Source organism: Gymnodraco acuticeps, unplaced genomic scaffold, assembly GCF_902827175.1.
Source record: "Gymnodraco acuticeps unplaced genomic scaffold, fGymAcu1.1, whole genome shotgun sequence".
In the NCBI taxonomy this organism is placed as follows: Eukaryota; Metazoa; Chordata; class Actinopteri; order Perciformes; family Bathydraconidae; genus Gymnodraco; species Gymnodraco acuticeps.
In genome coordinates, this window is record NW_022990238.1 from 11,675,250 (window position 1) to 11,689,570 (window position 14,321).

At 41.2% G+C, this 14,321-nt stretch overlaps 1 protein-coding gene across 2 annotated transcripts; it reads left to right on the top strand.

Moving 5' to 3' along the window:
- Nucleotides 1–598: 598 nt before the first annotated feature.
- Nucleotides 599–4,535, top strand: zfand2a (zinc finger, AN1-type domain 2A). 2 transcript variants are annotated; one of them, XM_034220042.1, is made up of 10 exons: nt 599–792; nt 1,539–1,639; nt 1,731–1,825; nt 2,184–2,315; nt 2,394–2,545; nt 2,636–2,767; nt 2,857–2,932; nt 3,027–3,103; nt 3,946–4,030; nt 4,226–4,535. In XM_034220042.1, the coding sequence occupies exons 2-10, from the start codon at nt 1,585–1,587 to the stop codon at nt 4,262–4,264; spliced, it is 843 nt and encodes a 280-aa protein (XP_034075933.1). In that variant the 5' UTR covers nt 599–792; nt 1,539–1,584; the 3' UTR covers nt 4,265–4,535. The 2 variants fall into 2 exon arrangements, with proteins under 2 accessions (XP_034075933.1, XP_034075934.1); XM_034220043.1 differs by having other exon boundaries at nt 3,946–4,075; nt 4,226–4,364.
- Nucleotides 4,536–14,321: the final 9,786 nt, after the last annotated feature.

Sequence of the window (14,321 nt, forward strand, 5' to 3'; positions counted from 1 at the left end):
ATGAATAAAAGGGGGAAAAAATGCTCCATGTGTTTTAGGCCGTAAACTTTAACTGTTATGTAAGCTAACTAGACAGACAGTTTATCACTCTTCCTCCTGTACATTAGAAGATAAAAGGCATACAATACTTGAATGAATGGTAAATAAAAAATACTGGAAATAACTGCATCTCCATTAGCCTAATGCAGGAGCTCCAACAAGGCGTGTAGGACAGAGAGTGAATACACATACTATACAGAGAGAAAACCAATGGGATTTTGGAACATTGAACAATGTAAATCTATTCTAGTAGACCTCAACAATGGAATTATGATCAGTAAAAATGGCCATGACATGGGACCTTTAAGGGTCATGAGGATCACTTGACATAACCCTAGCAAGCTTATAAAAGTTATATTTATTTGCATCATGTCAGTTGTAACATTAGTTTTCTTTTGTCATTCAAAGCTATGTCTTTAAAATATCCAACCTAAAACGTCTTTCCAGGCATGACAAGTCATTTGGAAGTTTCCAGAAGTTTCTTGTGATTTCTAGTGACTGTTGATAAAACCACACCTGAGCGTGACTTGTGCTTGTTGACGTCAGGTTACGTCATTCTCCTGGGAGGAGCGTGCGTGACACATCAAAACGTAATGAAAACAGACAGCTCAGCGGCTCACAAACAGGCAGCGGTGCTCAGGGATCCGTGCGATCAGACGGCTGTCAAAAAGCCACGAAAACATCGGAATTATTAAAAAATATCATCGTTGCCTCCAACTATAACCCTACAGACCGACACGAGAACGGGATTTGGTGAGTGATAATTAAACAAAAGCTACGATGAGCTGTCGGATTCAGGAAACGTTAGCTAGCTTGGTCAGCTAAAAATACAATTTGATTAACGTTGAAAAAAGCAACATTACAATTGAGTTTACTGTGTTCCTTCTTTGGGTTTAGTCTGGTGAGGGATACAGGGAAGCAGATAATTCGCTTGACACTGTTATATGATGCTTTTTAGACAAGATGTATTGATTGCTTAACAACAACCAAGCTAGCTTCTAACATTTGTGTGGTTAAATAACAATTATTACTGATGGCGATTTGAAAACCTATTTTTGTCTTAGATTTTCACAGAATAGTTATTTATGTTTGTCGTTACGCTGTTGCCAATAATGGCATAGTAGAGCCTTTTCTATCTGTAACGTGAGCTAGTTATGTAACCAACATAATCTTATAAGTTAGCCTGGCCTAGCTAGCAAGTTAGCAACCTTTACTCGTTACATTGAGTATTCTACCGTTTTCTGGACCAAACAACCTCTGACAGCAAAACCATAATCACTTCAGAGTCGAATTTTTTTTTTTTGTGCAAAATGTTTAGAATAAGTAATTATTTCTTGACACGATACTAGCAATAAGCAACTTACGAATGACACAGCTTATTCCAAAGATAACGTCCTGAAGCCTACACTGAGACCCTTTTCAGAGAACAGACTGTTGACGTAACTTAATCTGTCAGTTTAGTTCGAAACGCTTAATATTTTCCTTTCTCTCTCCTTCAGGTTGTGGAGATTTTACTACTGTCGGCTGTCAAGATATTTGTATGTGATGGAGCTGCCACATTTAGGAGAACACTGCTCTGAGCAGACCTGCAAACGTTTAGGTGAGTGCTGTTTAGGAAGGCTGACAATGTCCAGCTGGTTTATACTGCTTAATTTGAACCTGAAAGTCTTAAACCTTGCTTCACATTACAGATTTTCTTCCTATGAAATGTGACGCCTGTCAAGAGATTTTCTGTAAGGACCACATCACCTATGCAACTCACAAATGCATGTCCGCTTACCAAAAGGTAATTAGAATATACTAAGTATGTTTGATTGACTCGTTGATTTTGGGAAAGTTTGCAGAACAATTCAACTTCTTTACTATGTTTACAGTGTAATTTCTCATTTAAAGGCTACACAATAATGGAAGTCATTTTCTTAGGTTGTTTATATGAAGTTAAAAACACATTTAAACTTTAATTACATTTGGGTGTATAACACACCGCAATTTGCAAAAAATGTATACATCTTCCATATCTGTTCTGATTTTGAAATCCTTAATACCGAGACATGTCAAGGTTAACAACAGTAGTCATGCAAATATTTTCAATTTGAGGATTTGCAACTTTGTGTTTCTTTAGAGTTTTTTTTGTTTTCTTGTAGGACATCCAGGTCCCAGTATGTCCTTTGTGCAACATCCCCATCCCTGTAAAGAGAGGAGAGATGCCCGACATTAAAGTCGGCGAACACATTGATCGGGATTGCAAATCGGACCCTGCGCAGAGAAAGAGAAAGGTTAATATAAGAACTGAGGTGATTCACCTTACAATGAGTACGAATCCCAAAAATAAAAGGCTGTTTTTCTTTTTGCAGATTTTCACCAATAAATGTTCTAGAGGGGGGTGTAAGCAGAAGGAAATGATCCGAGTGACCTGTGACCAGTGTCATTTAAACTACTGTCTTAAGCACCGACACTCTCTAGATCACGAATGCAAGACTGGTGGGGCACCTCCGTCTAAATCAGGGTGGGTACAGTCCCACTACTTCAGATAATGAAGTCTCATCCACTGAATATGCAGTAATAATTGCTGACTTTGTTCTTTTTTGTGTCATAGAAATGCTGCTCTAATGAGGACCCAAGCTGCTTCCTCCAGCTCTGCCTCTGGTTCTAGGTCTAGTTCCTCCAGTTCAGGACCCTCTAGACCCTTTTCTAACGGTGTCAGTGCAAACAGAGGCCAAAGCTCTGGGTAAGTTTATAAAAAGTCTTTATTGAAAATGGTTCACATAATCAATTTTCAAGCATCTAAAAACTTAATTTCACCACTTTCTTTTGTAGTGCTACCCCTCGGATTCCTACTTCAGCCTCTGCACAGAGTGTAATGCCACCATCGGCATCATTTCAGGCCGGATTGGTAAGGGCGCTATGCACGACATCCCCTGATTAAATACCTCTGAGATCCTCATTTCAAGTAAACGTGACGTCCTGCTCTGGTGCTGTGTTTGCAGACGGAGGATCAGGCTTTACAAAGGGCTCTGGAGATGTCTTTGGCTGAAACGAGGCCGGCAGTTCAGCCGCCTCTAACGTGAGTAAACTTCATCAAAACCCAGACAGATTCTAATAACGGTTCAACATGACTCCAAACACACTCTTGGCAGCGTGATCCTGTTGGGTGGATTGTGTTTTTCTCACAGACCTTTAGCTTGAAATAGTAGTTTCCGAGCTGAGGAACTGAGGTTTTACAGCAGGAAGGGCTGAAAGCAGAACATAAAAGCATCAACTAAGCATTAAAGCATCAAAGTAAAACATAAGATAACACCAATACAATCATAATGATACAAAATGTGATCGCCTAAGATTTTTGACATAAAAGTATGTCTACATTTACACAACACTAACTTCAAGAAATGTGCATTAAAAAGACATGTACTGTATGTCAATTACTTAATACCATTCCATCTATTCTATTATATATTATTACATTTATAAGGTTCCTTTGGACACAAATTCCCTCAACCTCTGTTTGTGTTTCAATGAGAACCTTTGGAACAGCTTATAAAGGGTTAAGATTCTTTGCTGCTGTTTTCAAGTTTAAGAATGAATCTCAAGTCATGGGAACGGGTTTGTTTTTATATTACCTAATTATATAAACACACATCCTCAGTCAAATGTGCTGTACAAATAATTATAGGGAAGCAGTAGGGCAACATATATTGATGTTATATCAATATCATGCTTTGAAACTAAATACCCCAAAGTGTTGTCATTTCCTATATTTAAAGATCTCATAATATCTAGTGAATGCACCAATTGCCAACCCTATTGTCACACTAAAAGTCCTGATAATATTTCTGACTTAGTGGTGTGTGGGTTTCCCCCCCCCCCCCCACTGAACTGTGATTTTAAGATGTCCTTGTCTGCGTTCAGCCCTCAGGAGCAGGAGGACCAGGCTCTGGCTCAGGCTCTCGCTGCCAGTGAGGAAGAGTACAGACGCCAGCAGCAGAGACAACAGGTACCCGGAAAGCTTAGGCGCCGATAGCATGTTACAGGATCACATGTACGTACACTGTTGTCATGGTAATCCATCCCCTTTGAACTTTCTTTATTGGCAGTAGAACGACTCATTTCCTTTTCACATGCTTTTAATAATGACATGTATGTATTGAATAAATAAGTCTGTTTCTAACTATATTTTCTCTTTGCTTAGGTGAGAGAGTCCAAACCCTCCAACTGCAGCCTTTTTTAATCTGAGCACCACTTAGACTTCAAGCTGAGCTTATTATCTACTGGAACCTGCACATCTGGGATACCGACATCCAGGATCAATGATTGTTAATGAAGAAATCCTCTTGGAAGTTGCTGAGATATTACCGCCTTCTACAATATAAGCACATACTTTCCTAGCAGGATCTGTCATTTTTACTAATGCTTTGCTTTGTACATATTTTATATGCCAACCATGATGAACCCATTATATTACCATATATGAATATCCAATAAATTATTTCAATCATGCACGCTGAGTTGTGAATCTATTTATTCAGATTTTAAGACACTTACAGTACAAGTCACATATTGTAGTTTCACTTTTATTTTGAGTTTCTACTAATTAACCTGTTTACATTCCCTATTGTATTAAAAAAACAAAAAGTATTTTACCTGTCAATATACAGTGGGGCAAAAAAGTATTTAGTCAGCCACCAATTGTGCAAGTTCTCCCACTTAAAAAGATGAGAGGCCTGTAATTTCCATCCTAGGTATACCTCAACTATGAGAGACAAAATGAGAAAAAAAAAAAATCCAGAAAATCACTGTCTGATTTTTAAAGAATTTATTTGCAAATTATGGTGGAAAATAAGTCTTTGGTCAATAACAAAAGTTCATCTCAATACTTTGTTATATACCCTTTGTTGGCAATGACAGAGGTCAAACGTTTTCTGTAAGTCTTCACAAGGTTTTCACACACTGTTGCTGGTATTTTTGGCCCATTCCTCCATGCAGATCTCCTCGAGAGCAGTGATGTTATGGGGCTGTCGCTGGGCAACACAGACTTTCAACTCCCTCCAAAGATTTTCTATGGGGTTGAGATCTCTATGTTAGAGGCAGAGCTGGAGTATGACGGGGGATCAACACCAATCTCCCGGGGGGAGGTCACTGAGGTCGTCAAACAACTCCACAGTGGCAAAGCCCCGGGGGTGGATGAGATCCGCCCGGAAATGCTGAAGGCTCTGGGTGTTGAGGGACTGTCATGGTTGACACGTCTCATCAACGTTGCGTGGAAGTCGGAAACAGTACCGAAGGAGTGGCAGACCGGGGTGGTGGTTCCCCTTTTTAAAAAGGGGGATCAGAGGGTGTGTGCCAATTACAGAGGCATCACACTACTCAGCCTCCCCGGGAAAGTTTACTCTAAGGTACTCGAAAGGAGGGTCAGGCCCGATTGTCGAACCTCAGATTGAGGAGGAACAATGCGGATTCCGTCCTGGTCGTGGAACGACGGATCAGCTTTTTACTCTCGCAAGGATCCTGGAGGGGGCCTGGGAGTACGCTTATCCGGTCTACATGTGTTTTGTAGACTTGGAGAAGGCGTATGACCGAGTTCCCAGGGAGTTACTGTGAGAGGTGCTGCGGGAGTATGGGGTGAGGGGGTCTCTACTCAGGGCCATCCAATCTCTGTACTCCCAAAGCGAGAGCTGTGTCCGGGTCCTCGGCAGTAAGTCGGACCCATTTCCGGTGAGGGTTGGCCTCCGCCAGGGCTGCGCTTTGTCACCAATCCTGTTTGTAATCTACATGGATCGGATTTCGAGGCGTAGTCATGGGGGAGGGGGTCTGCAGTTCGGTGGACTAAGGATTGCACCACTGCTTTTTGCAGATGATGTGGTTCTAATGGCTTCATCGGTCTGCGACCTTCAGCACTCACTGGATCGGTTCGCAACCGAGTGTGAAGCGGCTGGGATGAGGATCAGCACCTCCAAATCTGAGGCCATGGTTCTCAGCAGGAAACCGATGGACTGTCCACTTCAAGTAGGGAATGAGTCCTTACCCCAAGTGAAGGAGTTCAAGTATCTCGGGGTCTTGTTCTCGAGTGAGGGAACAATGGAGCGTGAGATGGGCCGGAGAATCGGAGCAGCGGGAGCGGTACTGCAGTCGCTTTACGGCACCGTTGTGACGAAAAGGGAGCTGAGCCAGAAGGCAAAGCTCTCTGTCTACCGGGCCATTTTCGTTCCTACCCTCACCTATGGTCATGAAGGATGGGTCATGACCGAAAGAACGAGATCGCGGATACAAGCGGCCGAGATGGGTTTTCTCCGCAGGGTGGCTGGTGTCTCCCTTAGGGATAAGGTGAGAAGTTCGGTCATCAGGGAGGGACTCGGAGTTGAGCCGCTCCTCCTTCGCGTCGAAAAGAGCCAGTTGAGGTGGTTCGGGCACCTAGTTAGGATGCCACCTGGGCGCCTCCCTAGGGAGGTGTTCCAGGCACGTCCAGCTGGGAAGAGACCAAGGGGTAGACCTAGGACCAGGTGGAGGGATTATATCTCTTCGCTGGCCTGGGAGCGCCTTGGGATCCCCCAGTCAGAGCTGGTTGATGTCGCCAGGGAAAATAAAGTTTGGAGCTCTCTGCTGGAACTGCTACCCCCGCGACCCGACCACGGATAAGCGGGAGAAGATGGATGGATGGATGGATGGTTGAGATCTGGAGACTGGCTAGGCCACTCCAGGACCTTGAAATGCTTCTTACGAAGCCACTCCTTTGTTGCCCGGGCGGTGTGTTTGGGATCATTGTCATGCTGAAAGACCCAGCCACGTTTCATCTTCAATGCCCTTGCTGATGGAAGGAGGTTGTCACTCAAAATCTCACGATACATGGCCCCATTCATTCTTTCCTTTACACGGATCAGTCGTCCTGGTCCCTTTGCAGAAAAACAGCCCCAAAGCATGATGTTTCCACCCCCATGTTTCACAGTAGGTGTTCTTTGGATGCAACTCAGCATTCTTTCTCCTCCAAACACGTCTAGTTGAGTTTTTACCATAAAGTTCTATTTTGGTTTCATCTGACCATATGACATTCTCCCAATCCTCTTCTGGATCATCTAAATGCTCTCTAGCGTACTTCAGACGGGCCTGGACATGTACTGGCTTAAGCAGGGGGACACGTCTGGCCCTGCAGGATTTGAGTCCCTGGCGGCGTAGTGTGTTACTGATGGTAGCCTTTGTTACTTTGGTCCCAGCTCTCTGCAGGTCATTGACTAGGTCCCCCCGTGTGGTTCTGGGATTTTTGCTCACCGTTCTTTTGATCATTTTGACCCCATAGGGTGAGATCTTGCATACAAGACCACTGATAATCTCCCTCGATCGATTGAGGGAGATTATCAGTGGTCTTGTATGTCTTCCATTTTCTAATAATTGCTCCCACAGTTGATTTCTTCACACCAACCTATTGCAGATTCAGTCTTCCCAGCCTGGTGCAGGTCTACAATTTTGTTTCTGGTGTCCTTTGACAGCTCTTTGGTCTTGGCCATAGTGGAGTTTGGAGTGTGACTGTTTGAGGTTGTGGACAGGTGTATTTTATACTGATAACGAGTTCAAACAGGTGCCATTAATACAGTTAACGAGTGGAGGACAGAGGAGGCTCTTAAAGAAGAAGTTACAGGTCTGTGAGAGCCAGAAATCTTGTTTGTTTGTAGGTGACCAAATACTTATTTTACCAAGGAATTTACCAATTAATTCATTAAAAATCCTACAATGTGATTTCCTGGATTCTTTCCCCCCATTCTGTCTCTCATAGTTTAAGTGTACCTAGGATGACAATTAAAGGCCTTTCATCTTTTTAAGTGGGAGAACTTGCACAATTGGTGGCTGACTAAATACTTTTTTGCCCCACTGTACCTGCTTTTACCCTGTGTCTTAAAGGCTCCGTTTCAGCATCTTCAACAGAATTGTGTTTCAAGCTTTATATATACAGTCTGAGCAAGTTTGGCTCCATGTTTACTTCCTGTCAGCTGATGTTCTGTAACTGGGGCACTTTTAGAATGTTGACATTTAAAACCTGTGAAATGTCCTCATGGCCTGTTTAAAGGTTGTATTTCTCAAAGGATTGAGCATTATGATACTATCACATACTTTAAAGAGCACTTACAGTAGACCTGCTTTAAATATATTTATTTTAATAGATATGGAAATTAGAAATTAGGCTTGTAGGCTTCTCAGAAGGTTCAGGCGGTTTGTGATAACCTTGGGCATTGAGCATCTGTGTGGGTGAGGACCATGGAGCCCAGTGGGAGAATACTGAGCTGTTCCCACGCAGTGAGGACTCTATTAACATAACCTCAATATGAAGGTCTCAGTACATTGTAATTAAAAGATCATACAAATGATCACTAGTTTTTAATGTATTTCCTTTTACTTTTTTAAAAATATAATTAACTAGCCTTAAATACAGTTAGTACTTTGTAACAATTGTTTGCAAAACTTAAATCATAACATCTGTATATTTCCCAAGGGAACCTACTTTCAGATCTTTAGTCAGCCTGATAAAATAGTTTTAATGTATTTTTTACATTCTATAAAGGTGAATTATTATTTTTAAAAGATGATTGAATTAGATTTAAACGTTCTATAAAATATGTAGATTTAAGACTTCAGTAATCATGTAATGAATTTATCAAGCTTGCAACATTTCTTTTTTCAATGTATGGAATTTCAAAATCAGTTTATGTTTTATATTCTTTATGAAATAGTAAACTCACCTTTATTTTTGCACTATGTATAGATACATTTAAACAGTCACTGCAGTGAGAGCAATTCTGAGTTTGTGCAGCAGAGGGCAGCAACACTTCACAAAAGACCTTCAACCTGCTGCAGTGAGCCTGCATCACAACAGCAGCTAGCTGTGATTATAAAAAAACACTGTCAGAATGAGTCTTATATTACGTTTTCATCGCTGATACTGTGAAGTGACATTTGTTTTTTAGTTTATTAAAACAAAAAGTAGTAAAAAGCAAAAATGACTATTTCACTAAAATGATGCATTACACTGATCTTATCGACTGCAGCATCTTGCTGAAACATTTGCATATTCATGAGAGAAGTAATTTACTTGAAACTACTGTAAGTACCTAAAGGTATACATAGGATATGAAGCTTATATAAATATAACACTTTATTGTGAACATTTGTTTGTGTTATTCTATTGCTACTACTTACAGTTTTCTCTATTGGAGATCGCTCATTATTCTGAACAGAGATGCAGACTTCTAAACACAATTAGCCTCTCCTGAGTAGCTCACTGTTTCTAAGTGTCCTGCAGCCACTTAAGAGAAGAGCACTAATTACTTCAAGACAAATAAAGAGACGGGATGTTTGCACAGCACATCTTTGTGATTAAATGCTTTATTTTGTATTAATTCAGGTTTCACAAGAATAACAAAATGGAGCAAACAAGCCACCATCCGTACTACAAATACTGTTTGAAATACAGACTTCTCAAGATTGAACTCTGAAATGTTGAGCAATTATTGGCAGAAAAACAGACTGCGTGGAATCACATGTGAAAAAGTGAAATTGAAAACTACAAAAAAAAAATCTCTGTGTATAAAACCTGACGTTGAAGACCAATCCTTTTCATCTGTCTCTTCTCCTTCACTAAGGCTTTTAGTCAAGGAGGTGACAATGCTTGTTCAAGGCTTTAACTTGACGCACCTGATCCCTCGACACATCAGCGAGCCAAAGGAATATCACGTTAATCTTCATGCTGAATCTCTATCTCCTTTGTGTTGTTTGAATTGTTTTCAGAGCATTCAAAGGTTATTTCTGACTGCTTGCTGCTTTTTCAAATAAAGTTTTTTAATAGGTGACTGGAGTGTGTGGGGGGAAAACAACTGGGTCCTGCTGACCATGAAATGTGGCCATGATTTCAGTGAACGTCTTCACGGTTTCTCATTCACCACGTGGCCTTGTGCTGGCTGTGTTTTGTAAGTAGAGCAGAACCACATCACGTTAGCAAAAAAATCAAGTGGATGTATCAGGTGGCATGGATTTTTAACTGTATTATAAGTCAAAATTCTATTTTATGTTAGGCAACATTTCTTAAATCCAGTGCAGCTTCACTTTAAACAGGTATATTTGTCTAGATACAAGATAAGATTTAAGAATTATTTTCTTAATATGTAGAAAAATCTACTTAAATTCAGCATTCGGTGCTATTCTTAAAATAAGGCTAAATACCAAGAAACGTAGAGACAAAACCTTCAAAAATCTTTAATCCTATCAAGATATAAACTTTGACTGCTTGCATAAAGAAAAATGAGTCTCAAATGATTTATTTTAATGTTTTTTGTTATCAATGCCCGATCCAAGCATCGTCTGTCACAGGTAAAATGCTTCCTATGTAACCTTTTTGGACTAAAAGCATTATGCCATGTGTGATCTGCTTCTCAGAACATATTAACAGGAAATATTTGTGTGCGACAAAGAAATGCAAATGAGCATTTATTATCCAGAAATTCAAGCCATTCACTCTGACTAACCCAGTAAGGGATTTCCCATATTTTATTACAATTTATAACCAGACACAGTGTAGCCATATATTAAGTTAGACCTAGTTTTTCTTTGAGAACAGAGCACAGTATTTGGCTACCTACTGTACACAGTTAGCAGTTAATAGTGGTTCACTGATGGCCGAGTTCAGTTTTAGTGCTTTGTTATCCACTTTACTGTTGTGTCTATGTCATAAGCAAAACTGGGTAACACTTTATATTAAGGTACATCCTTTACTCCGAAAAAATATTTGTTTCTCCGAATCGAAGGGGAAAAATACAAAAGCATTGCACACAATTTAAACCAATCAATGTTGTGTAATTAACAAGGATAATCTAGTGTTTTTTAGTCGATGAGTAGTGCAGATATCACTGTAAAATCAATCGACAGTAAGAGGAATACTTACTTCCGGGTGTACAATTCTCCGTTATCCAATGGGAATGGACGCTCACATTGCCTTTAAGGGCAGCCGACACAAACGAATGCCGTGCTTCCATGAGCGTCAAATCCCGCCGCAGATGGGAATACATTGCAATCAGTTAAAAGCTATTTGCGTCCCTTTATGACGCTGAAGGAGCCTAGGAGCGTCACAACTGATGCCACGGACACTGACCAAACGTCGCTCCTGGACGCTTAGGGAGTGAGAGTGTGTTGCCAGAAGAGGTTTTTTTTGCTAAATCTGTCTAAAAAGGTCAAATATTACTTGTTTTGCATCAATCTTGATACAGGGTACTTACAGTGGGGCAAATAAGTATTTAGTCAGCCACCAATTGTGCAAGTTCTCCCACTTAAAAAGATGAGAGAGGCCTGTAATTTTCATCCTAGGTATACCTCAACTATGAGAGACAAAATGAGAAGAAAGAAAATCACATTGTCTGTATTTTAAAGAATTTATTTGCAAATTATGGTGGAAAATAAGTATTTGGTCAATAACAAAAGTTCATCTCAATACTTTGTTATATACCCTTTGTTGGCAATGACAGAGGTCAAACGTTTTCTGTAAGTCTTCACAAGGTTTTCACACACTGTTGCTGGTATTTTGGCCCATTCCTCCATGCAGATCTCCTCTAGAGCAGTGATGTTTAGGGGCTGTCGCTGGGCAACACAGACTTTCAACTCCCTCCAAAGATTTTCTATGGGGTTGAGATCTGGAGACTGGCTAGGCCACTCCAGGACCTTGAAATGCTTCTTACGAAGCCACTCCTTCGTTGCCCGGGCGGTGTGTTTGGGATCATTGTCATGCTGAAAGACCCAGCCACGTTTCATCTTCAATGCCCTTGCTGATGGAAGGAGGTTGTCACTCAAAATCTCACGATACATGGCCCCATTCATTCTTTCCTTTACACGGATCAGTCGTCCTGGTCCCTTTGCAGAAAAACAGCCCCAAAGCATGATGTTTCCACCCCCATGTTTCACAGTAGGTATGGTGTTCTTTGGATGCAACTCAGCATTCTTTCTCCTCCAAACACGTCTAGTTGAGTTTTTACCATAAAGTTCTATTTTGGTTTCATCTGATCATATGACATTCTCCCAATCCTCTTCTGGATCATCTAAATGCTCTCTAGCAAGCTTCAGACGGGCTTGGACATGTACTGGCTTAAGCAGGGGGACACGTCTGGCACTGCAGGATTTGAGTCCCTGGCGGCGTAGTGTGTTACTGATGGTAGCCTTTGTTACTTTGGTCCCAGCTCTCTGCAGGTCATTGACTAGGTCCCCTTGTGTGGTTCTGGGATTTTTGCTCACCGTTCTTGTGATCATTTTGACCCCACGGGGTGAGATCTTGCGTGGAGCCCCAGATCGAGGGAGATTATCAGTGGTCTTGTATGTCTTCCATTTTCTAATGGAACTAAGAACTACTAAGCTCCCACAGTTGATTTCTTGCAGATTCAGTCTTCCCAGCCTGGTGCAGGTCTACAATTTTGTTTCTGGTGTCCTTTGAGGGCTCTTTGGTCTTGGCCATAGTGGAGTTTGGAGTGTGACTGTTTGAGGTTGTGGACAGGTGTCTTTTATACTGATAACAAGTTCATGCAGGTGCCATTAATACAGTTAACAAGTGGAGGACAGAGAAGGCTCTTAAAGAAGAAGTTACAGGTATGTGAGAGCCAGAAATCTTGTTTGTTTGTAGGTGACCAAATACTTATTTTACCGAGGAATTTACCAATTCCTTCATTAAAAATCCTACAATGTGATTTCCTGGATTCTTTCCCCCCATTCTGTCTCTCATAGTTGAAGTGTACCTAGGATGAAAATTACAGGCCTCTCTCATCTTTTTAAGTGGGAGAACTTGCACAATTGGTGGCTGACTAAATACTTTTTTGCCCCACTGTATATGTTGTACTTTGGATTAGTACAAAATATTTTTTGGACGGACACTATAATTTACAGTTTTTTTACCATGTTCAATCTGAAAAACATCTATATTGATTCTGACTTTTGTACATCCAACTCACAGGTTTATCATTACTTTGAGAAAAAAGATGATTAATTTAACCCTTTTAGAAGGGAAGATATGGTCATTTGTTCTGGGAATGTCATTTTCGAGCCTGAAACCTGAAAAACAGGCTTGGGGCCTAACAGGATATAGGATGCTGTTGCAGTAGTATAGTCTGGATGAGATGAAGGCATAGACGAGGCCGGATTAGTACCTCCAGGGACCCCTGGGCACTGAGCACTCATGCCCCCCCCAACCCACGTACCAACAAGTAACACCACGCCTACCCAATCCTACCAACATGACCAATATTTAGAATTTTCAGTCAATCTGGCATGTCAAATCGCATACCTATTTGTCAAAAGCATTTGTCACGCCACATATTTCAACCAAAGTAGGTCTAGCCTTTTACCCTTTTAGTCAAAAATCACAAGACAAAGATACAATGGATAAGATCTCAAGACAGTGTATGGCTCAAGAAGACCTAGGTAATATCAATGAAAACCTCAGAACAGCACCCCACTTAATGCCAAAATATGACTGGCTGGCTGTACAAGTACACGAGGAGTTCTATTTGTCACAAACATCGAGAGTTACAAAAGTAAAATATGTAGTGAAATTGTGTGGTTGCTCAAGGGTGGGGCTGTGATTCGGCTATACACCGCCGCCGCGTAGTAATAAAGTTGAGCGCATACATAGTGAGACCTACTAGGGTTGAGCAGCGCAGGGAGGACCCAAGTGCAGACAGACGATAGTTTAACAGCAAAAAAACTTTATGCAAGGCAACAGGATCAACAAAAAACCAGACAGGAACTCTATCTCCCTCTAAGCACAAACAGGAACCCACAAAACCCCAACAGAAAACAAGAACTTAAATACACACATGGCCAATCAAGACACAGCTGGGGAGGGGAGGAAAACACAAAGACACAGGTGAACAGAATCAGGTAATCACACAGGAGGGAAAACACAGACAGGAAACAAATACACACATGACAGACTGTGGCCGTTACTCAATCTCGAGGAAACTGGCTTCCAAGCCAATATTTCAAGGATGCTACGTCATTGAGTGCCGCCAAAGGACTGTTCCAATCTCCAGCATACTTGGAATTCCATCGAGACCGCGTCCTTGGTTTGGGGGTAATTTCGAGGCTGCACATGGGTAGACTTTGCGTCCTTAAAATCTCCACAATGCTTTGCGCACGGACCAATTTCTAAAACCCTTGCGGAGAATGGCTGAACCGACGCAGCACACATTTAAATGTAAGTATGTAGTGGCGTAGAACATGTGTTGGTAAATATGTTACTTTGTTACATTTGTTTGTTATCACCAAAAATGTGT